We start from the raw sequence: 24,709 nt of genomic DNA, 5'->3' as shown, positions 1-24,709 counted from the left end.
CCACAGACCTCCTGACTAGCAGGCTGTGCTCCAGGAGGAAGAGATGCAATTGTTTCCCTTTCTCTCAGCAGCCAGAATCCATCACCTTTAAGAATGTGTGCAGGGTCTGTCTGCTATCTCCAGCCTTGGGTGGGTGGAGGACACCATAACGGGCTGGGGTTAGTAGGGGACTGTTCCCCCTCAATGGCTTCACCACCAGTGGTTATCACTGGCTGTTTTCTTACCTTCTCTCTGGGGCCTGGAGAGGAAGCAAACTACAGGGAAAATCCCAAGAGGCTGTAATGCAGTTATACTGTAATTAAGAATTCTACCAAAGCATCTACTGTGTGATTTCTGTGCTTGGTTAGACTGGCATCCAGATAATGAAACTTCCCCAGCTAATTTCAAATTCCCAACCACCCAGTCTGGCTAAGTAATTCTTTATTTTGTTTCTATTGGGTTAAATCAAATGGATTGTCATCTGGGACCAAACAGAAACACCCCACTATAGGGAGTGAGTAAAACTCTATCAGTTTTTAAGACTCTTGATGCTGGGCTAGTGAAATGCTTCACTTCAGGCACAGAAAAGTCCTAATGACTTCACTCAGGCCACTTCCATGCTTAGGGACATGCATGGGTTTGCCGGGCTGTCCCCAAGAGCTGAGACTCACAGACCAGTGTAGGAATATCTGGTTCCTATTGACTCACACTGGTGTTCTAAGGCTGAGCCTGGCAAAAGTGACAGGAGTGAACTGAGAAATAAAGGCACTTCTGTTCTAATTATCACACCCAGCAAAGACTAGCCCCCAGCACGTATGAGATGCTCCTTTGGAAGCCAGACCCTGATAAAGAAGATCAAACCTTTATCCTCCTGTCTCCATCCCTGTATGCTGAAATCCTTCACTAATAGAAGAGGAGGAGCTTTGCACAATCAAGATCTTAAGTAGCTCTTATTAGTGTATTTGCCAGGTTCATAAACTCTCTTGCCTTACATCAGTGCTCCAAGAGGACGCTGCTGGCTTTCTGATAAAACTCTGTGCCACTTCTGAACAGAAATTCTGCATTTTGGGGGTGATGCACACTAAATAAGAGAGGTACCTTACGGTGTAATCAATATGTACTTGGGAGGGACACGCAGTATGCGTTGCATCATATACAAACATTGTCACTATGTGTATCTCAGAGGGCTGAAAAGTGAGCAGGCAGATGCAAGCAGCCTGTGTATCTCCACAGGGCAGCCCTGTGCGGCTCGAAACTCCTCAGAGCTTCCCTGGAGCCCTTCAGAGGACGCTTTTGCTGTTGCATTTGCAGCCGACGTGTGTACTCCCGACAGCACATGCTTGTGGTTTGTTTTTTTTCTCTTTTCCCCAACATGTATAGTTGTTATAACACCTTGGGAAGGAAAAGGGTGCTGCCTTTGCAAAGTTAGATAACTGGCCCAGTTCTTTGCTGCCGGATTGGCTGGGAGAGGCCCTGTAAAACCAGGCTGGCCAGCCGCCCGGCCCAGCCCTGCGAGGCTGCAAGCTGTTTCCACAATTGGCCACTTCAGAGTGGGAGAGGGGGAGGTGAAGACAGCCGGGCAAACTGCATCTCTGCCAGGCTGCTTCCCTTGCTCCTTGTTTTTTCTCAGTCGGAGTAGTTTGGCAAGCCCGCTCGGGGCACCCCGGAGCCTTTCTTGCAACGCCCAGGCGAGTGGGGTGTAGCGTTGGCAGCCAGGCATCTGGCCCTGCCTTAGCCGTGCTAGCGCAGTCCCAGGACAGGACATGTCAAGCTGCAACAGCCCCGGGGGCCCCGCTGCCCTGGACTTTCCAGAAGTCCTGAAGTCCCTGCTGGAGTACTCCCTGCCCTGGACCAACAAGATGACAGGTAGGATTGAGGGAATGCATGCTGGGGTTTCTGGTTTGATTTCTTCCCTTCCTTAAGTTGCAAGGCAAGAAGGGGGCAGAAGATCTTGCTTGCTGCAAGCGCTCTAAGGGTGTGTTTCCTCCAAGTGTCTAAGTCAGACAGGAAGTTCTGGCACCAAGTGTGTTGTGCAGCTGGGAGGAAAAACGGCAGCAATGGATTGATTACAAAATCAGTTGAGAGTGCTGAGCTCCTGATCCTTTTAGCTTCTGTGCTCAGCTACTTCTCGGAAACCCCTCAAAGCTTTGTGCACAGAGAATGCTTGGGCACAAATCTCCATGCTCATGTGGGAGTGAATGGAAGGATTGTCATCCAGGTTGTCCCATGGTTAATAATGGTTGAGCTTCCCAACATTGCCTCTTCCCAGACACAGATTGTCCCAGGAGCCCGGCCCTGCATGGCGCAGGCTGACTCCATGCAAACTTTGTCTTTGATGCTGCTCTTGTTTATCAGTGGAAAGCTGGGGTAGGGAACACAGCACATGCTGTGCTTTCTTTGCAAGAGCACTTCTGTACTCCTAGGCTTTCCCGCTCTCTGTGCAGCATCCTGAAAAACAAATGGAAAGGACCAAGGAGATCATTTAGGCTGGGCTTCAGCTGTGCTGAACACTTTGCTCTTGTTGCACTGACCACTTCTCTCTTGCTGGGCATGCTCCAAGTGTCCATCGCACAACTCGGTGACTCTCTGGTTTTGGATAGGTTGCCACACGCTCTTGGCAAGCTGCTTTTTGGTTGTTGTGTTTTAAGGTTCATTGCCGAGTGCTGGGGATCTGTGTAGGAAGACCTTGGCTCAACAGGCTCATGCCTGGGCATGAGTGACTTGAACTCACAGAAACAAATGTGCACTGAGCTCACTCTTCTGTAGGGAGTTGCTACCAGGACACTCATATGGCTCTGCAGTCTTGGGTGGCAGCATGATCCAGGAGGTGAGAGCAGAAAAGCCAGATGGACAATGTGGACAGGGACCCTCCTATCATTCTGGGGTCAACAGGAGAAAAAGCTGCTGCAGCAGCACTAAAGCATCCACGGCTGGAAAGGCAGCTGCCTACACCTGCTAGAACACAGAAAGCCCTGTGGCACCTGCACAACTCGCTGTGGGAAGGAGTTAGAGCAAGAGGAGCTGCCAGACCTCCTAAGGGGCTCCTTTTGCCATATTGCTCCACTGCTGCCACCTGTGAAATGGCTCTCCGCTTTGCTGAGACTTTGCCCATTAACAGGTGTGTTTACATATCACACAACATGAAGCTGTGTGTGGGGACCAGGGCATGTTTTCTGAGCTGACTGATACCCTGGTAGAAAGTGAACCTGGCTGGGAGGAGGCAGCAATGGCCAAGAGAGGCTCATGTGGTGCAGAGCCTTGTCGTGGGTAAGCTGAAGTTTGGCTGGCTCTCTGGGACCTCTGGTCTCTGCAGCCAACTGGATTGAATTAATCCAAGGGAGGAGTGCTGTCAAGATTTATCTGGCAACAGTTAGAGTGGGGGGTAGAGGGGGATCAATGATTCACAGAGGAAATAATTGAGTCTTAATTCAATGTATTTTGTGGCAGCTTTCTTCCTCAGCCCCAGGACCACCCTGCCTCACAGCATTACCTCCCATAACCCTTAGAATTGTCCATATTAAGCCGCCTCCCTCCCCAGGCCAGCATTCCCATCACAGCCGTCTTCCTACAGTGCTCAGTTCTTTCCTCCTGAGTCTCCATACCTACACACCGCTCAAATGGATTTGCTGGGTCTCAGACCTCTGTCTGTGTTCTGCCATTCAAACCTCCCAGTGGGGCTTGCTGTATGTGTGTCCCCCTCCGTGCCTAGTGCAGGGCTGCTTCTTGCTTGCATCCCTGCTGCATGCGGGCTGGGTTGTTCTGCATCATCTGGCCCTGACAAGGCTCCCAGCAGCAACGGCCAAGGCTGCTGCATTCCTCTCTTCACATCTCATTGTCCTCCTCTCTTCCTTCTTAGCTGCAGAGCAAAAGAGAAAATGTAAAAATCCAGGCAAATCTCAGCTTAACCACGAAGGTACAGCTGATGATGCAGTGCCCACTCTCTGCTGGCAGTTGCTTGAGCCCCTAAGCCCCAGAGGCAGTGAGAAAAAGCTCTCAGAGCAGCCTTCTTCCTTGCTGGCAAGGCAGAGCTGACCCTGAGCAGGGTGCTGTGAGGGTGATCCCACAGGAATGCTCCCCAGGAATTCCCTTCTGCCTTTGGGCTGAGCCACTAATACTGCACAGGCTAAGCCCTCTCCAAACAAAGTCACAAGCCAGTGGTGGTGCAGAACAAACCTTAGTGTGGCAGAGCTTGGGCAGAAATGTGCTGGACAAAGAACATGGTCACTGTAAAGGGAAAAGCCCTGGAGTAAAGGCTGCTGAGTGGGTTTAAAACCCCCATTCATATGGATGTTACCCAACAAAGCAGTTGCCATGAAGATCTGCAGGGGGGATGCATGCAGAGCCTGTTCCTTGAAAGAGCACTGTGCAGCACAACATCAGACACAGCAGCAACCTCAGAGGCCTCCAGCATCAACAACAATGGAACAAAGTGACCATGAGAACTATAACTGAACGGGAAGCCTGTGGCCTGCCCCACTTCGGCTACATCCCCTTGCCCTGTTCATAGAAGCTGCCCCTTCCTGGCCTCATGAGGTTGTGTTCTCTATTTGCCACCTACCACTAGCTGTTTTCCAGGCAAAAGCTTCACTGCGAGCCCACCGCTCCTTGCCAAGCTGTGTGTGTGCCGCCTCTCTCATGTGTGGTCTGACATCTGTGTTTCATTGCCCCGTGTGAAGTGGCATCTCCATTTCACGCATGTGCTTTTTCCTTCTGCCAGCAGAGCTTGGCAAGGCAGGAGTCCACAGAGGGCATGCAGCAGCCCTGGAGCATGCTGGGCAGCGGAGCATGACCTGTTCTGCCTGCTTCTTGCATCTGGATTTATCAGCCTTTATAAACGACACATTAACCTGTGCTGCTCCAGCCTGCATTAACAAGGTGGCCATTTCCCAGCTCCCTGTTGGGCAGCACACACACAGGGGTTCCATCAGGAGACCCATCCCCATCCAGTGCAAAGGTAGGTGCAGATTCCACCTCCTAGCCTATGCAAGACAAGTTGCTGGCAGATAAAGCAGCCCCGTATCTGCCCATGTTGGATGGAGACATCTCCTGAACCTCATTGCAGAAAGGCAATGGGGAAAATAACCTATTGCACATGACTTCCAATCTGTTCCTTTTCCATCAGGATTTATTAGCAAGGGTCAGGTCAAATTGTGCCTTGCCACTGAAATGAAACATCTGAGGTTTGTGGAGGGACAGATGCCTGAGCATCTACCCAGGAGGAAGAGGTCCCTTTTCTGCTGGCACTTCAGAGATCTCTGCCCTGGCACCTGTGGCCCTGTTGGATGTGGATGGAGCCATCCCAGGGAGGTTGCGTACCCTTTCCTTTTCCTGCTTGCAGTGCCATGTGGGAGGTTTGCTGTGGACGGCCCTTCTGCAGCAAGAGACAGCAACTGCTAATGGGAGAAGCCTGTGGCTGTAAAGTCTGTCACTTCTTCGAGCTTATTCATTCTGCAGGAGAAGCTTCTCAGTATCCGCCTGTGCTCTTGGTGATGAACCTGACAACGTTGTCTCCCTTCGTATGTTCAGAAGCTTAAATCCCAGCATGGCATGCCTGTTGCTGGAACAGGGGAACGGGTATGGGAAGCACAAGAAGCCCCCTCTCCAGCTGCTCACCCCGCCAGCCGCTGCAGTGAAGTCCTTCTCCCTGATGACATTATATAGGGCATGCAGCTGCAGCTGGCATGATGTAGGACAGAGAGAGATTAAATCCAGATCATGTGGGAAAGGTGATCTCGGGATCCTAAACGAGGATATTTAAGGACCGGCTGGAGCGCTGGCACCGGCGGCGGTTCGGGCGCGGCGGGTTTCCGCCTTGCCCCCGCCGGCCGCCGCGGTTATGTGACCTCCGAGCCCAGGCCCACCGCGCTGCCCGGTGCCGAGGCCGGGGCTGAGGCAGGAGCCCGGGCTGGCACGGGCGGCCCCCGCGGCCGCCCAGCCGGTAACGGCCGCCTCGGGAGCTGCGGGTGAGCGCCCCGCGCGCAGGAGCGACGCGGACCCCCCGCCCCGAGGGCGAGTGGCGGGCGCGCGCCCCGCGGCAGTCGCTGCCGCTCCACCGCCCACGCGCACAGTTTCCCCCCGCTCACCAGCAGCTGGCTGTGACGCAGTGCCCCGGAGGAGGTGTGGGGGGCGGGGCACGGCATACTAATGAGCCGCTGGACCCCGCCCCTGCACGTGCCCCGGCGGGAGGGGGTCGCGTGCCCGCGCCGGCCGGGGAGGGGCGGGGTGGGCGGGGCCTTCCCTCGCGGGGCCGCCCGCCGAGCGGAACGGGCCAATCCGCGGGGTGCAGAGGGCGGGGAGGGGCGTGACGGCTTGCGTGGGCGGGGCCGATGTGCTCATGAATAATGAAGCGCGCGTGAGGCGTCACTCGGCTGCGCATGCGCTGTCGGTCTCCCTCGCGCCGTCTGCTCTCTGCTTGCCGTTGCCGGCGGGGCCTGGGTAGCTGTCGCAGCTTCGCACCGGGCGCTGCAGCCGTTGGCGACCGTTGACAGCCCGCACGCCCGCCAGCTCGCGGGGAGTATGCCCGGCCGGGCCGCGCACCAGGAGGCGGCGGCGGCGGCGGCGGCGGGAGGACCAGAGCCCACTGCAGCCGGGGGGAGCGCGGGGGCCGCCGCGCAGCAGGAGCAGCGGGGCCTGGCGGGCGCCTTCCCGCTGGTGCTGAAGAAGCTGATGGAGAACCCGCCGCGGGAGGCGCGCCTGGGTGAGCGCGGGAGCGCGCGGCACCTTCCAGCTTCCCCCCCTTTTTTCTCCTCCTTGTCTCCCCCTGCCTTCCCGCCCCGTGCCTCGGAGGGCGGGACCCGGTGGGTCGCGGCAGGACTGGCTGCGGTGTGCGCGGGGGGAGCACCCGCGAGAGAGGCCGCACGCCCGGGCCTGGCGTCCTCCCCCGGTACGCCCTGTGCCCCTTCCCTCCGCTCCGCCGGCCGGCTGCGCCAAGCGCCGGCAGAACGGAATCGCAGGCTGCCGGGGCGGCCACCGGGCCCGCGGGCCTGGCACCAGGCTGGCTCCCCGCCTCGGGGGTGCGGGGCAGCGCTGGCCGCCCCACGGGCCGGGTCTCCCCGGCGAGCCGGCGCGACTGGAAAATTCAGCTGCTGCCGTCGACCTTTCGAGTGCTGCGGTGGGCAAACCCCAGTGCTTGGGGTACAAGGGACAAGTCAGGACGCGGTGTGCTGGTTTTATTCCCTTAGCTGTCTGAAGCCTCCCCTGCCTTTAGACACTTAGTTGTGAGCAGCAATGAAGAGGTTTTGAGTCTTCCTTGACCTTAATTGCTGAGAAGTTGTATGATGACACACATAAACAGCGAATCTCTTCAGATTAGGTTTGGTGATAATCCATAAGGGTATGACTGCATGCATGCTCGTGCAGGCCTGTACAGTGGAGAGAGCTCTCTCCCACAGATTATGCAGACAGCAACTGTGTAAATAACAATGCTGCTGGTGCTTATAGTCTTAATTGCTGATGGAACACTTTTTTTTTCCCCACCTGGCGGTGTTGTTGCCTTTCCGAGTATCGGTTTGATTTTTAGGAGGGCTCAGTTTTATCTGCACCACTCTAATGCCCAGTGTACTGGTGTACAATAAAATAAATCCTTAAATTTAGGAATGTTGAGGTTGAGAATAATTTTTGGAACATCAGACAGTGTCCAGGGTGGACCACAATGCAAGCAAGATTGGCAAGATTGTTCCCAGTGAGGATTCTAGTTAAGATCCATTTACTTTTTATGTCTAGAGTTGCACAATACTGTGTAGATGTATCCATGTTGTGATCCTGGCAAATATTATTTCTCCATTCTGTTAAAAAAAAATCAGCTTCTGATAAAGGTTTTAATTATGTCACTATGGTGCAGGATGCTGCAGCACACAGAATCTTGAATCTACAACATTATGTGACTTCTTAAGATATTTCTGCACCCGATCGTTTTTAAAGGCAAGGCTGCCAGCAGGAGCAATTTAAGTTCCTGTGTGGAAACTATAGTGATAGCTGACTGGGATATGGTGACTTTGTCTTAGCGGTGTTTTTTTGTCCGGAATCATGTGATCTAGCCTATGGAGATATAAAATTTTGAAATTAATACAATTTTGAGGTAGTGCATTTTTCTGAAATTAGAAACATGTGATACTTTTACTAGATGACCCCATTCCAGTTTGGGAAGGTGTTCAGCTTGATTCTCTAAAGCTCGCTAATGAGTACATTGCGTCTTGATTACCCTCTCCATTCATGCTGTGATTAAGTTCAGATCATTGTCATTCTTAAAATTTCTCCATAGATTTCCTTAGTCTACCCTGTACTGTTTCACTGAATACTTTGTGGAACTTGTTGCTTTCTGTTTATTTTTATCTGTGATGCTTTTCTTGTTTGCATATTTGCAAGACAAAAGTTAGTCCTAATTTTACAAAGACTTGTCAGTAGAATTATGACTCAACGGACTTCAGAGGTTCCTTGTTTATTTTCTGTTCCTTTACAGTATAGTGACAGCCAAAATGCCAAATAATTACTAATTTACTTAATACAGTGGTGTGTTTTCAGCAAGCTTTCTGAGAAGACCCTATGCCTTTCATCTGAAGCGCCTGTTGACAAAAATATAGTTTTCTGTCGTATTCTGCGAGAAATGGTATCAACTAGCTGCAGTGTTCATTTATAGTCTCCACAAGCTACCTATGTATGGGTTTTCCAACTGCTGTGGGTAATTTGACTACCCAGTAAGCCCGAAGGCTTTCTAATCCTCCTGAGCAACAGAGGAGGACATCCAGTTCCCACTGAATGCCATCATCCTGTGTGCCCTACTGTACACCAAGTATATCTGACTGGCCTTGCTGTAAGTTGTAGTCTTCTATGCTCTAGGGATGAAGTAAATAAAAATAATAATATTTTTATAAAAAGTCCTATGGGCTTGGGGAAGAGAATTAATTTTCTGGAGCAGGAGGGTAGGTCTCTCCTATTAATAATGTGCTGCTGCAGATTCTCCAAAGGATGGCTTAATCACCAGTTGTGTGCTGCTGTGGCAGGAGGAATGCCTCAACAAACATCACAGTAATGGGCAGCAGGAATACAGAACCCTATAACCCTGTCTTGTTCCATTGTCACAAGTGGGACTAAAGATTTATTGAGCGATCAGCCTTGTTTTATATAGTGCTTTCAGTATAATTTGACAATATTTTTTGATGAACAAGGCGAACTTTGTCAAAGAAGTGTTTGTTCTTTTTGTGGCTGGGATTGCACTTGACAGTTGTGGCTAAAATGTCTTTTAGTTGGTTTGGGGTTTTTTGTGTTGGGTTTGGTTGGTTGGTTGTTGGTTTGGTTTGGTTTGTTTTGTTTTGTTTTTTGAGGAAAAACCAGGATGTGGAATAAAGCTCTTTCCAGGCTGCTGGTTTTGGCTAAACCAGCAGTATTTCCCGCAGTTCAAGAACTGGAATACTGTCTAAATTACTTGGCATACACTAGTGACCTCTGTTAACAGCAGATGTACAGCCTAGTTAATAGGTCACAGTAGCAGAATGAGGGGGCTAAATCGGACATGAGCTATCAGCTACAGAAGTGCAGTCCAGATTTATCAGGGTGACCTTGAATCACTGCAAATGGAGCCTCTTAGGATACTGCAGCTCTGCTGTCAGGTAATACCTGTTTATACTATAAATATCTTCAGAGAATTAATGTTTCAGGTTCATGTGCTGGGGCAGGCAGAAACTTCCTCCTCAAGATGCAAGAAATTAATTAGTGTTTCATTAGATATTGTGCACCCAGCAGGATGTTGTGCAGCAGAAGTAAAGATTAAATGAATTGAAAGAAAGCCAGTGGGAAAAAGTCAATGCAAAAATGATCGTACAACAGTTTTGTCTTTGTACACATCACGTTTGAAATACATGGGCACCCAATGTGGATATTAACTTCTGCTATTTGGTTTGGTTGAGATACTGCTGTTAGAAGTGAGGGGGAAGAGAGAGACAGCATAGCTGAACTCAGCACTGGGGACCCAGTGCTTGCCAGTTGCCAACTTGTGGCAAAAAGACAGAAAATTTCAGCTGATTGTCTCCTGCGAAGGAAGGATCTAATGTGGGGTGAGCCAGGGACAGTATGAAAAGGAAGCTGGAGGGACCACAGTCTTTTCAGGTTACTGAAGTACAGCAGGATGATGGTGCACAACTAAAAAGCATTTAAAGATCTGAGAAAATCCACACATGCCAGTAGTATAGTCTTTTTGGCATCTACCTTCTGAAAAATATTTTTAAGCCTTATATTTAGCCTACTAATCACTGAAGATTTCTTTTCTCCTCGGTTGGAGGTGTTGTATTAGATGTTGCAAAATGACAGTATTGCTGGCTTGCATTAAAACTGGCATGACATAATGGAATACCATTGTTTTCAAAAGTAAAGAATTATTTTTTTTTCTTGTTAGGTGACATTTTGACTCAACATAAGTCTTTTATCACGTTGGTTAAAAAAATAAAGTTATTTACAAATAATTGATTATTTTCACTTGCATTTGTTTTGGTGATGTCTTCACTAGGCTGTTATGCACAACCACCAATGCAAGTCTAGGTTTGGTTGTGCTGGGCACGGTGGAGACCTTGGACAAATACGCAATCCCAGATTTGCAAGTTGGATGTAAAATGGTGGTTCCAATTTGGTGTGATGTGCTTTAGTAGTAAGTGAAAACATCCTTATATGTGGAGTAGATACTGTTTCTGTACTAGCTTCAAGTAGATGTTTAGAAACATTCAGGTTATTAGGATCATGACTGTTAACCTGCACATTTGCTTTGCCCAAGCAAAGGATAGGAAAGTTGCTAAACTCCCTGCAAAAAGGAATTTATAGTAGGGATGGGAGCTGGGAGATGGCAGTTCAGAGGCAGCAGTGTGAAGTGGCAAGAGGGAAGGCCAAAAGCTGCAAGATGGTGTTAACCAAGCTCAGGTCCAGGAGATACTAGTTTGAATTTAACGTGTTATTTAGGTACTTGCTCTTAGTCCCAAGTCGGTAGCTGGTGAATATTTTCTCAGCTATTTAGTTTATAATCAGTGTCTTCCGTTATATAAAATGTTCAGAGTATGGTAGGTTAATTTACTCTGTTTGGCAGCACTGTTCTTTAAGCCATAAAAAGCTGTTTCAGTCTCAGTTCCAACCAGCTAAGGCAACAGCGAAAGGAATGCCAGTTCTATCAGAATAGGTTTTATATATATAGGCTTTTCTGATTTAGAGCAGAATTTCACCCCCACTCCCACTCCTGAAAGAGAAAAATACTCATTTTTCCATATTGTAGCCAGTCTAGAAAATCTTATTACTAAAAATCTGCATTTTGTTGGGCTAACCTGTGTGAATACTGGGGATCCAAACTGGTCCAGTGTATGTCCATGGAGTCCTTGTTCCATTGAACTGAGTATTTGTCAGCTTCCATGGTAAAGACTCAATGTGGGGTTGCTTGGGGTACAACTGGTGATATGGTTCCTTTTGACAGCAGTGCCTCCTTCAGTGCTGACAGAACCACATGGCTACATGGACAACTGGAGCAGGAAAATGAATTTTCTTTTTTTTTTTTTCCTGCCAGCTTATTTTTATCTTTTAAATTATATAATTATTCCATAACTTGAATTTTCTGCTTGGATTCTGTCCCAGACAATTGTTAAGATTCAGTAGCTATGTGGAATGTAGAAACAGCCATTTTTTCTGTAACGTGTGCACTGCAGCACAGTAAATGGGGAAAATTTCATCAGTCTTTTGTGACTGGAGGGTGGGGTGTGGGAGTATGCTGTATTAGACATCCCCCTAAAGAGGGGAAAATTCTATGTAGGTACTCTGAGCTATCTATACTGAAGAGCATTTGGAGCTATTGCTTTGTGTGGACATGCTGAGTCATTTCAGAAAGGAGTGCTTCTGAAATATTGAACAATAGACATCCAGGTCTCTGGTGTCCCGTGGACCATTTGATGAATTTTCATGTGTAATCTGGAACACCATATTCCTTTCCTGTTTGTACCTGGATTATTCTTCTGCACAATCTTTCTTTGTGCATAGAGTAAACTACTCTGCTTCCTCAGAGCTTTCTTAATGGCTTCCCATGTAATCCCACCTAGGGACACTCACTTTCACTGTCTTCCAAAATAAGCCTGTGAACAACAGGCTATTTTGCAGTGACAGGTTAATGTAAGCTAGATGCAGCATTATATCACACTTTGGTAAGTTATCACAGCAAAGATGCTGGTCTCCAAGGCTACTCAAATGTCTGTGGTCCAGCCATCGCAGGGAGTCAGATTGTTCCATGCTGAGTCACACATGAATGTTGCCTTTCAACATCTGATTTTTCAGGTCATGTCATGAGACTATAGCTTACTGTATTTCCTTTCATAGGGATTTTATTAGACTCTTAAACCTCGAGTCTCTCCTGTGTTGCAGCTTGTACAGTGACCTACTTGTATCTTTCAGATAAAGAGAAGGAGAAGATAAAGCTTGAGGAAGATGAGGCAGCAGCTGCCAGCACTATGGCAGTCTCGGCTTCCCTTATGCCGCCCATTTGGGACAAAACTATTCCTTATGATGGCGAGTCGTTCCACCTGGAGTACATGGATCTGGATGAGTTCCTGCTGGAGAATGGAATTCCTTCCAGCCCTACTCACCTGGATTTGAACCAGAATCCACTCTTGCCTGTGGCTGAGCTGGAAGGAAAGGAGTCTGCCAGTGCTTCCACTGGTTCTCCTGCATCATCTTCTTCCACTGCGGTTTACCAGCAATCTGAAGCAGCCTCCAGCACAGGTAGATGGAATAATATGGGGCTCTGAGGGACCTTTGTTGTTCTTATATTAAAAGGTGCTTCATTATATCAAAGAGGAGACATGCTAACCTGGCAGTGTTAGCTGTGGCAGGTTAAGTAGAACAGACATGCTCAATGCCTTAATCCATGTGTCAATTCATGGAGGTGCTGCCTCTTCTCCTCCCCCTTCTGGAAAAAATGAGTGTGCCTGTATGCAGTCTGTTTCTCTTTTGGAATTAGAAGAGCTGAAACACCAACATGAAGTATTTGCTTTCTTGGTATTGCTAATCTAGTGAGAAGCTTGGCGTGTTGAGAAAATAATTTCTTGGATTATTTTACAACAGATTTGATGGTTTGTGACAAATCATTTGTACTACCTTGGTGGCTTGGTCTGCTTGGGTGAACTTATGCTAATTTAATGGACCTCAAATAATAATGCTTAGTAGCAAAACAATGAAGCAATCTTTTCACGGTAGCCTGTGAAATGTGAAAACAGACACTTGAAAAAGGTGTGTTAATGATGCAGTTTGATGTTCTGTGATGCTTTGAAGTGGGAATGGAGGAACAAAGAAACAAAACCATACTTAAATAGTACTAGGAAATTTCTGCTCTTCCTTTGTAGTATGGAGATCTTCTCTATTAAAGAATTTAGCAGAGCAGTTTGCCCTAGATCTGGAGTTTAAACATGATAGCCTCTAAACTTTCACAATACTATTTTATGAGCAGACTTTACAGAAAGCATTTTGCTCAGGGCTTCTCCTGTGAATCTTCACAAGAAAGGCAAAATGTGAAGCTCCTTCAATAAGACAGAGGGTGTGGCTTTTTTCTAGGTGGCATATGAAAAAACTTATTGATGGCTACTTCAAATTGCACTGACGTTTGCAATTTGTATGTATGGAGTCTGTGAACAATAGATAAATATGACAAAGTTCATATGAACATTGTCAGTGTCAGACAATCTGTTGGGACACTTGTTTCCATGTGGCAAAGTAGTGGCATACTAGCAGTTTTATTTGTAACAAATACAACTTTATTTAGTCCTTTCTTTGGAAATACAATTGACCTTTGAAGGACTCAGGTACCCTGGGGTCTTTGGGCAGGCTTGTTTCTGTAAGACTTTCTATGGCACAAAACTCAGGGTGATAGAAGTTGCTCACTTCTTGCTGTGGTGAAACAGGCTTCTTAAGTGTGCAAAGCATGTAGTTTTTGCTGAGGAAGTATTAACTCTTGTCCTGCATCTATCTAGTCATGTCTGTTAATCTGCCATACATTCCTAGAGTTTGTATTACAAACTGGACTGTAGAGCTTCTCTCTGTACCCACAGCTGTACAGCACCAAGCACACCTTAGGGAAATACCAAATACTATTAAATACTGCCCACAGTAGGCCAATAAATAGAGATAGCCACGTTAGCTTCTTAGTTAATTCTCTTTATCCTGCTGAATGTATTATGACTTTTTGTATTGTTGCCAGAGTCGCCACCACAAAATGAAAGAAATACTCCCAGCCCCATTGATCCTGATTGTGTAGAAGTTGAGGTGAATTTTAACCCTGACCCTGCTGATTTAGTGCTGTCCAGTGTGCCTGGTGGTGAGCTCTTCAATCCTCGCAAGCACAAGTTTACTGAAGAGGACCTGAAACCACAACCAATGATTAAAAAAGCCAAGAAGGTTTTTGTCCCAGATGAGCAAAAGGTAACGGATTTATTGCTGCAAACTTCTTTAGGCCCTGATCAAAGTTTCTGACTCTTCGCCCAAACATTTTGACATATAAAGTTTATGTGCTATACCTTTGTGATTGAGCAGAAGCACTGCCAAGAATAGAATTTGCAAGTCAGCTGCTGTTCTTGTTATTTTGCTGGTTTGATATTAAGAGAGAATTACTAGGCAGCAGCAACTTATCATGCTGTACACAGAAATTAAAAGAACTACCAACTCAAAACCTTATCAACTGCACTTTTGAAGGCCATTGTATGTATTTGCCCAGCATTATGTCTGATCTGACTTTAAGGAGCCCAGAAAACAGAACAGGCTGTTTTCTGTGGAAGTTTATTCCCAAATTGAAACTAAATGAATGGAGCCTTTCAGTTGGACAGCTTCTTAGTAGCTAAGTCTCTTAAATCAAGTGCATTGCGAGAACTAGGGAGATTATCCTAAAACAAGACTTGTGTATGGATGAAATCTTACAGTACTGTGTTGCCTGCATTTTGGTGTCTGAGCCCTGCAAACCAATGGAGGAGATTCTTCAATATAGTAGTTAGTGTGAATGTCATGATACGGTAAATAAGTGTCGAAGTAAGTGTCTATTTGACATAGTTGTCAGGTTGGGATACTTTTTTTTTTTCCTTTTTTGCTACAGGATGAAAAATATTGGACAAGGCGAAAGAAGAACAACGTGGCAGCAAAGCGTTCCCGTGATGCTCGGCGATTAAAGGAGAATCAGATCACAATTCGGGCAGCCTTTCTTGAGAAAGAGAATACAGCCCTGAGGACGGAGGTTGCAGAGCTGCGCAAGGAAGTGGGACGATGCAAGAACATTGTTTCTAAATACGAGACCAGATACGGACCCTTGTAAGCACACCCCTTTTCCTTGTTAGGGCTCATTGTTTTAGCCTCTTAGACTTCTCTGCCTTCTGTTGAGACTACCAGAAATAAAAGTTTGTGGAGGCTTTGCCATTTTGCATTTACACGGAAAACCCCCAAATCCTGTTTCTGTTGGCACAACTTGTTCAGGCCCTTTCCTGATCATTGTGTTGCCCAAAATCCTAGTGTCCACATTTACAACTTTGTTTTTAATACTGATAGAGCATCTTCCGATGTCATACAATAGAACAGATTCACCTGTCTGGAGGAACAAATGTGGATCCCTCCTGAGTTGACAGGGCTTTTGCTATCTGTTCTAATCTACATTTTAAGTGGAGAAAGAGCATAGGAGACTCTCCTTTCCTTCTTTTTTTTTTTTTTTTAGTCTTTTTAAACTCCCACTCTTTTCTCCCTTTCCACCCTGCCACCCCTCCCAGTCAAACTGTAAGACTTAAGATAAGTACATGTTGCTGGGCAGCATCATGAAATTATTTCCTCTTCAATTCAGAGGCACTAGAAAGTACCTGTTGTGTAGAACTCTGTTCCCGTTGAAGAGGAATAGAGGAACCTTAGGACAGGAAGATGGGAAAATATTAAATTTCTTGTAAAAACTGAGATATCTAAGTTAATGCATAAGTGTTATGCAGACTGGAGTCAGTGCAGTGTTGATTAAAATGCTGCTCAAACGTCTTGGTAGATTCTAATCCTGGATAACTTCAGAAGCCAAGGAGCAGGAACAGTAAGGGATCTCTTACTTTACAGATATGGACAAAATAATTTGCTGTGGGTTTTAAGCTGTATTTCTACCACCACCACCCCTCCTGTTTTCTCCTTAGAGGGACTTCCCTCTTGAACTGCTGATAAAGCAGCATGTTATAGTTAACTGAGAAGTAAGGGAGATTTAGAGAAAGAAGTCCAGCTTATTAGGCTGAACCTTGAATGTCGTCTGTTAAGGAATTGCCAATACGTTATGCTTTGGAAGAAGTTGGGGTTTTTTTAAGAAGCAAACAAGCCACTATTACTTTACTGCACCTTACATGTTGTACAAGAGTTGAGAAAGAGTTTTGCTTTGTGAACACTCTATGGAACAAGCTACACCCACTCTAAACATGAACACTTTACCTCACTATCTCCTGTGTAGCAGAATATCTGTTCTCTTCATGCCTGCTGGTTCTCTCTCCAGCATGTTTCCTGTTACAAAATTAGCACACAAGACGTGCTCTCTTGGAAGTAATCCATTCTCAGCACCAAGCGCTACTTCAACAGTACGTGGTGTTAAAAGAAAAAATATGTTGTATGTGATGTTGGGACCTTCTAAATGACCTGCAACTGCAAGAACCAGAAGCTCTAACAGAAGTACATGTCTAGAAGTCCTCTTAACCAGATAAACTATCTTAAGATAGTGGCTGTGTCAGAACTTGTAGGCTACAATTCCTGGGCTGATATTTAAATTAGGGAGTAAATGTGGGATAGAATACATTTAGGCTAGTTTCCAGTTCCCCTATTAAAATATAAAAGGTATATTTAAAAAACCTTTGGGTTTCTTTTCTATACTAAAGACTTCTTGCCTAGCTCGTCTTTTAAACATGATGTGGAAACTGGTATGAGTTTAGACCAATTGTGTGTTGACTTCTTAAGGAAGCAGAGAAGCAGGCTAATCCAGAACGCTTAAAGTAAATGTATGCTTTCAACTATCGCCCCCTCTGTTATGCTCTTAATTTGACTAGAGTGGCTCTCATTGCAACGTTGGTCTAATTTATTTCAAACATACTAAAAATTGTCACCCATTCAGCAGGGAGTTTTCTTTCACAGGGTGGTATGTGGTGGTAATGGTGGGAAGTATGTTATAAATAAATTGTCACACTTAACGCTTTGCTTTGTTTAAAGTGACTTATCTGATTCCGAGTGATGCAACTTTAAAGACTTTTAAAAACAAAGAAACTAAAAAGCACACATGAATCGCCAGTCTTCAGAGTGAGCAGTGAATTCTATGAGGTGTCCCAACACAAACAACTGACGATGACCCTGCCTGCCTGCTTGCCTGCAAGTACCCCATCTGAACTACCCAGGGCTGGGCATGATGAAAAGTGCAAAGTCTCCTTAATTCTGTATATGGCTTTCTTATCTGTCTCTCTCACTATAACTATGAACTACAATAAGCTTACTTATTGGGGTTTTGTCAAGACACTCGAAGTTCATGTCTCAAAGTCTGTTGACAGCCTGTGTGAATAGTAACTCTTTGTTCTGGCACTTGAGTGGAAGAAAATAGGGAGTTTTAAATAAAAGTGTCTGTATATATTAAGAACTTCTATATTTTAAGATGCTTCTCCCTGCAGTTGAATGAATTGTCTTTAATACAGCAACTCCCTTTTGGTACAGTGTAGCATCATGTGGAGTTCTGTGAGTGCAGAATTGAAGATGCTAGGAAAGCAGCAGCCTGTGATGTGAGGCTTCCAGTGCAGAAAAGTACAGCAGATGTATTGAAACAATCCAGAAAGCACCACAGTGTGCCATACAAAGAGTAGTGATAAACCTCTATCAAATGACCCATGTAATAGTAGAACACTTGGGTTACTTTCTTACTCCACAGCTACCTGCCTTTTCTTTTGTTTCTTTCATGAGACTTGCTTGCTTTTATGGGGTCTTGCTGAAACAAGATCTATTCTTCTGTTAACAATTTAGCAATCATGGAAAAGGTGCTAGTCTGAGCTGCTGATTCCCATGTCTTTTGGTGGTCTGAAACTGCCAAGTGAGTATTAGCTCCAGCAAAACAATGGCTATTAACTGTCATGTTGCAATTTTTTGTGTCTTGACTACATGAGAACTGCAGTGCCGAAAGAGGTCTCAGTTCATCTGTTCTATAAAACTGAAACAGCCAGTGATCTCCCGCAGTTACAGCAGACAGCTTAGGTATCAAGACCCTTCTGCTGGTGTGGGAGAATACCTGGAAGCTTGGACGGGTTGTGGGGATGTTTATTGTGTGTAGAAGATGGAGGAATCAGATAGAAGTTCCTTTGTAGGAGTTTCATTATTGTAACAATCTACTGTTACATTAGGGAAGCTTAAGAACTAAATTTATGTGGGCAGAAAGAGTACTTAATTTCTGGGAAAGGAGTACAGTGCCATGCTTTTAGCCAAAATGGAGCTTGTAAGACAGGGGTGTATTAATGCCTGGAGATTGATAAACAGCATAGACCTAAAGAAAAATAATCTTGAAAGCCTTCAGAAGCACAAGTGCTGAAATGACGAGACACAACTAGTTACCAGTAAAGCTCAACGCTATCATGTTGAACAAGTATTTTGACTTTTCATTTACCCAAGAGATTCCACTTCTCTTTTCAGAGCAGAAAGGCAAAGAGAAAAAGGAGCAAAGCAGCAGCTAATGCTGTAAACTTCATTTAAAAAAATAAAAATCTCAAACCCTAGAATTTGTAAGCAATTATTTTAAGAAGTCACATTTGTAAAGACCATATACATTAAATGCAGTTCTTTGCCTATTATTTTTAATGGACCATGTTCTAAGGTCAAGAAAGTGCGCTTTTTTTTTCTACTATAATTTGGGATTCTAAAACTCTAAGATAATCTTGGGGTATTCTCTTCAAATAGTTTAGCTGAAACATTACTGAAATGTCAGCATATATTTCTTATCTGTATCAAGTATTGCTGATTTAGGCTGATATTTTTGGTATGTACTGTATTTTGTTGTTGTATTTTGGTGACAAAGGTTGAACCGTAGATTAAAATAAAAAAGCAACCCAAACCAAAACCACAACCCTGACAGCATGTACATGTAGCAGCTCTGCATTTACCATTTCTGAATTTTCAGCTAGCTTTGAGTGGTTGTTCTTGAAAGCCATGCTTCCTGATAAATCACAAAGGCATTGCAACTGTGTAAGAAGTTGCTAGTTCTTCATATGGGTCTTGCTGTCTTACTGCTTTAGGAATATGTTTTAAGTCCTTATATATTTTATACATGATTTGGTGTTGGAAGTATGTCACGCTATTTTAACAGCAAAATAGTCAGGGAGGTTAGTATGTGCAATTCTATTAGCTTTTTCTTTTGTATTAAAAGTTTATACGATAGAAACTAACAGTGCGTGGTCATTTGATCTTTTTTCCCGAGAAGACTGTTAGCAAACTCTTGTGCTTCCCTGTAGGGCAGTGCGAATTTGCACATTTTGTGATTTAATGTGTCTAACAGGTTGCAAAACTGGAAATCCGCACTTTAGGGTGAGTGCAGCTTAACTTTTGTAGTTGGAGATTTTTTATTTTTTTTAATTGAGAAGCAACATTTTTAAAGATAAATGAGAAGGTAGTGACTATTTAAAGGAGCGTAGGTATTGCCAGACAAAAAAATTATGTGCAATACTGAGTTGCTTTCTCAGTTTTTGCAGTCTCAGGAGGTTACGCTTACTGCTTCAGAGCTCTCTGCTTCTCTCAGAAAGATTAACTATATAATCTTGGGTTTTTTTGACAATCCCATCCCTGAGCGATTGTTTGGGTACATTTTCATAGTGGTCATAAGAAGACCAATATTCTTTTAGCCGAGTTTGAACATTTTTAATGTTGAATTGACAGTGTTAAGAGTCTGAAGTTCTCTAGCCATGGAACATGCTCTGTAGAGGCCCTAAGTGTGCCTGATGCCAACATACCCTATTCCAGCCATAAAGGGACCATCTCCAAGGGGAGAGAATAAAGGGAGTGCACCTTTCAGTGTCACCTCAGGGATTGGCAGTAAAGGGAGCAGGTTTTGACACAGCTGTGTGTCCATTAGGAAATGGGTTGACACCAAAAGGCCATTTCACAGTACTAGCTTTGAAGATACATTAACTGTTGATGAGGTTTGTGAGCAATGAGTGTTGTCTTATCCTACAGAAGGAACATACTATGAATAAATGATGCGCAACATTTAATACAGTACTGCTTTCGTACATGGTCTTCTAATTTACACATAGTTGTATCTCCGTATAATAATGCAGTTTTGTATTTAGAAATTCCCTGGAAGCTTAATCTTTCACCTGTTGCCAAGATCTGCTCCCACTGAAACTAGAAACAAAGATCTCATTAACTCCCACAGGAAAAAGTCTTTAGTTTCACATGGTTATTGTAAAGTTTTAGCAAGCGCTGGAGCCGTGGGTGTTTTTGCTTTACTCTGGAGCATTCTGTGCTGGGATCGGATGGATAAGTCTCAGATTGCAGATGTAGTGTTGATAGATGGGGCCTATCACTTGTTCATTTACACAGTTAGTGACAGTTTTGGTATTCAGATAATCTGAATTCTGGTTGAGGTTTGCAGTTGGTTGGTTTTGAGTGTTGGTTTTGTTTATTGTTGTTTTGTTTTTGTTTTTTCCTCCTGTGTGGACAGGTTGAAAAAATAGTGCACTATAAATTTGTGTTGGGAGAATTTTAGAGAAGTTAAATATGGCTTTTTGCAGCTCTTTGAGTAACATTTGATGTTTTTCTGACAATTTTCCATGTCACTGCTGTGCTGTTCGAAAGCTCAAGATGTTCTAGCTGTAGAAATCACTTCTCAGTGTTATCTGCAGGACTGCTACTAATTGTACCAAATTAATTTCAGGTTGAGAGGTGCAGTGGAAGGCCAGCAGCTTTGGGAATACTGTAATAAAACCACTTGTGTGGAAAAATATTTTTGTGTAGACAGAAGAAATAATGGACTCACACAGAAGACAGTATGGCTGCTTCAGCCTCATGAACCTCTTCAGCATAACAGGGCTTTGTTCCTTGTGATCAGATGCCTTCATTTTTAGTGAGAGTGGAGGTATTGCAGACCTTTGTAAAATCCAGATAGGCTCTTGTCCGCCTTTACAGTTTTAGCTGCTAAGCACAACATGGGAAATGCAAACTTGTCTTAATGCATGAATCTCATATTTCTGGCAACCTGCATCAAAATTACCTGTTAATGCTGGTGTTCTGCCTTTGCAGCACAAGACACTGACTGACTTTCTAGATTTTCAGATAATGACTCTGACCTGTGTATCTGCCACTGTGACATGATGTGGCAGATGCACTCGACCCCCCCTCACGGAAGATAGATAAACTCTCAATGAAAGACTGAGGAAAAGGTAGAAAGAATAGCTTTAGTTAAACTTCAGTGGAGATGCTAACATAATGCTAATTGGGAAATTACAATGATATCATCCATGATGATACAAACTTGTCATACAGAATGTAATTTGCTAGTTTGATAGTATGCTATCCCCTACTGAGTCAATTTTGTAAGACACTTCAAGCAGCTAAAGGAGAAAGGAAATCCTTTGAGGAAGATACATCTATAGATAAACCTATAGATACTTAGCAAGGAGAGTGAAGAATGAAAGCAGAAAGAGTAACGCAAGAGTCTGACCTGAGCCAGATTGTTAAAACTGAAGCCTCACTGTTTGCAATTTTAGGACAATTTGGATCCCCTCAGTTTAGCATCAGACAGAAGAAATGTACTTGTTTAGGTTTTGGGAATGTGCTTTTCCTGATCTAATTTCCACAGTTCAGAAGAGAGTGAAAGGAATATACAGATAGGCAGGAGAGGTGCTGCAGAAAGGCGTGAAAAAATAGCTGTTGCTTTAACCAAGTGCGCTGTTACACCGTGACTTGACCTGCTGATGTGAACTGACAGTGCTGTGTTGTGAGGAAATTCCTGTCTGAGGCCCCGGTATTTTAAGGCCTCAATTCTGCTGTCATTTCTGCATGGAATGAGTCCTGTGTCTGTAGAGAACCATGTGGACTTCACAGGAGCTGTTCTTGAATGTGAAGCTCTGCCTGGGCAGTCAGCTGCAGAATTGTGTCCTTAATACACCATCAGTTGTAGTTATAAGGCTGTTGATACTAAGTGTAATTTGGGTGCCTGTTACATAGCCAAAACCCTTGTTAATGTCATTTTCCCAACTAAGGCATGAGCAGAAGCCTTTTGCTGTACATTATCTGAAAAAAAAAAAAAAAAAAAAAAAAAAAGTACTTCACATATGTCTAGTAAATTAAGGCATGTGATTTTGGTCTGTGGGTCTCAACAAACTTTGCTCGTGTACCTGCCTGAATGTTTTCTTAGATCTGCAGCTGTGTCTTGGTGAGAAGGTTTGGTGGGATTTGTTTTCCTGAGGGGGCACAACAGCAGCTTTCAGCTGTCACGCCGTGGGTGACTGCTTGCTACTGGCCAGGATCATGGATGGATGCATCCTCTGCACTTTTATGTGAAGTTGTCTGAAATATGGTGATTAACATGATTATTGGAATACTGTATTTTGTATAACTTAGAATATGTAAATACACTTTTAAAACTAATCTGTTCTATGAATTAATAAATAAGTGCTTCCATTGTAATATCTGAATATTGTTAATGCTTCATGTAGCTTGATTTGGGATTATTTTTTTCCTAGAGAACTACAGAAATCAAAACAAAGATTGATGTTGTGGAATTCTAGTCTAGTTGTGTTGCTTTCTATCAACAAAAAATGTTTTTAAAATATTAATGAGCTACTTAAGTGGAGAAACTGAGAATTTGAGGGAATTGATTCTCTTCCGGTCTTTCTTGAACAGTAGTCACTGATTACATTCATAATTTTCCTCTTCCCATCCCATTAGCTGGACAGTTGATTTATTGTTTCTGAGTAGCATTCAGAAAGTGGTGATATTATTTGTAAAGCTTAGCGATTGAGGAAAACTAAAGGGGTTGTGGGCTTGTGTTTTTTTTTGTTTTTAATTATTTTTTTAACCCCTCTTTTGGCTCAAACAGATCTCTCTCCACTCTTCAGCCAGAGTTCAGCAAGTTGAACAAGTTGCAATGAAACAGAGTGACTCTTACTGAAACTCAGGTGTAGTCAGTCTCTAGATAGTCTACATCTTAGTTAGTTCTATTATGTACATAGATGACACAGGTATCCTGTTGTGGTGTGGAGAGAAAGTGATTAGTGACTCGAGTGACATGAGTACATATTCACTGGATGCTGCATGGCTGGAACTTTCATCAGCTTTCATGACCTTTTCTAAAACCAAACCAACCAACCAACCAAAACAAAACAGTGAAGTGACAATGAGCAGTCTGCTAGACAATATGAACTCTTGGGTTTTGAAGAGGAGGTGAGATGGATCCATCAGCCTTCAGCCAAAGAGATTAGCCTGTGATGACACTTTCTTCAGTCATAGCATAACTTCTGTCTTTAGTGCTGTGCTGGAGCAGCCGCCTCTCTGGTAACAGCTGCATCTGCAGTGTTCCATAAATGACAAAGCCACAACATTTTTTGTAGTGGGCAGAGATGGTGGCATCTCTTTTTTTAATTATTTTTTTTCTTTCTTCTTTTTTCTTTTATTCCTCCTCTCTCATCTCTAGGCTGTGAAACAACTGTGAAACAGCTAAGCATATGTGCAAGTTATTCAGAAAACCGTTCCTTTAAAGCTTTTTCAGAGACATAGGATTTTTAACTAAATCGTTTGAGGGAACTCCTATCTGCTATATTTGGCCTGAAATTCTGTTGCTTCTTGGATAAAAGTATTTTTTGACTTAAGGTGTGACACTGATCTGTCCTATTCATTCAGTGGGATGGATGATGAATCTGCACAGTATTCATGTAAGATATAAATCTGATCTTAGTTTTATTGCATGTTAAATTGTTTAATCTCTTGGATGGCTACTCCTTGAGGTTGTCTATGATTCCTGTAGCTGCTTTTTGAAGCAGTCCATCAAGTGCATTTGAGATCATCCTGACTGAAAGCTTCTATAGAAATCAAAGAGATAATAAAGATTGTAAAGTGGCTGGGTAAAACTGTATTGCCATAAATGGTTTTAATTTATATATATTAATTTTTTGTCCCAAACTGCTTATTTTGTACATAAACCTACACACTCCTGGCAGCTGATGGGTGAAAATAAAGGTGCTTAAACAGCAGTCTAATGAGGAAAGGGCATTTCACTGTTGCAGAGTTGGTATTATTTTATATTTCCATTTATTACACTTTTTAAAATGTATAAACCACAGATTTGAATTCTCAAAGTCTTCAGCTTGGATTTTGTGAGTAATTTAAATCCTCTCACCTATCTGCTTGTAACTGGTTTTTAAGAAAAAGAAAAGCTTTTGTTTAAAATGTAAAATTTTGACTGTATTAAGTTCTGTTAGTACCCTTCCTTTTTAAGAAATAAAATGTATATTCCACTATGCTGAGATCCAGTAATTTTGTTCTCTAGGTAGCAGCCTGTATGCTGTACACCTCAACTGCCAGCATTACACCTTCAATTTGGGCTGAAGTTGGTAGGCACTAAAGCAGCTGATCACCTTTCAGGATTAGGTTCTTGCTGTGTATTTCCCATGTGCTAACTATCAGGTATGCTGGTAACAGGTGTACGATTCCACATTTTTCTTTTCCGGGTTAAGTGATTTCAAAAACTTTGCGAGGTTTTGCATTTGTCCTG

The 24,709-nt window shown here is 44.2% G+C and overlaps 1 protein-coding gene across 2 annotated transcripts; it reads left to right on the top strand.

Annotated features, from left to right (window-relative positions):
- The first annotated feature begins 1,538 nt into the window (after positions 1-1,538).
- Positions 1,539-24,455, top strand: TEF (TEF transcription factor, PAR bZIP family member). 2 transcript variants are annotated; one of them, XM_065835529.2, is made up of 5 exons: positions 1,539-1,845; positions 12,388-12,714; positions 14,186-14,406; positions 15,071-15,282; positions 17,182-24,455. In XM_065835529.2, exons 1-5 carry the CDS (start codon positions 1,743-1,745, stop codon positions 17,201-17,203), a joined length of 885 nt encoding a protein of 294 aa, XP_065691601.1. In that variant the 5' UTR covers positions 1,539-1,742; the 3' UTR covers positions 17,204-24,455. The 2 variants fall into 2 exon arrangements, with proteins under 2 accessions (XP_065691601.1, XP_065691609.1); XM_065835537.2 differs by lacking the exon at positions 1,539-1,845 and adding an exon at positions 6,361-6,676.
- Positions 24,456-24,709: the final 254 nt, after the last annotated feature.

This window comes from Patagioenas fasciata, chromosome 1 (genome assembly GCF_037038585.1).
Source record: "Patagioenas fasciata isolate bPatFas1 chromosome 1, bPatFas1.hap1, whole genome shotgun sequence".
Classification (NCBI taxonomy): Eukaryota; Metazoa; Chordata; class Aves; order Columbiformes; family Columbidae; genus Patagioenas; species Patagioenas fasciata.
Note: the sequence above shows the minus strand (reverse complement) of the source record. Positions and strands in the feature narration are given on the sequence as shown.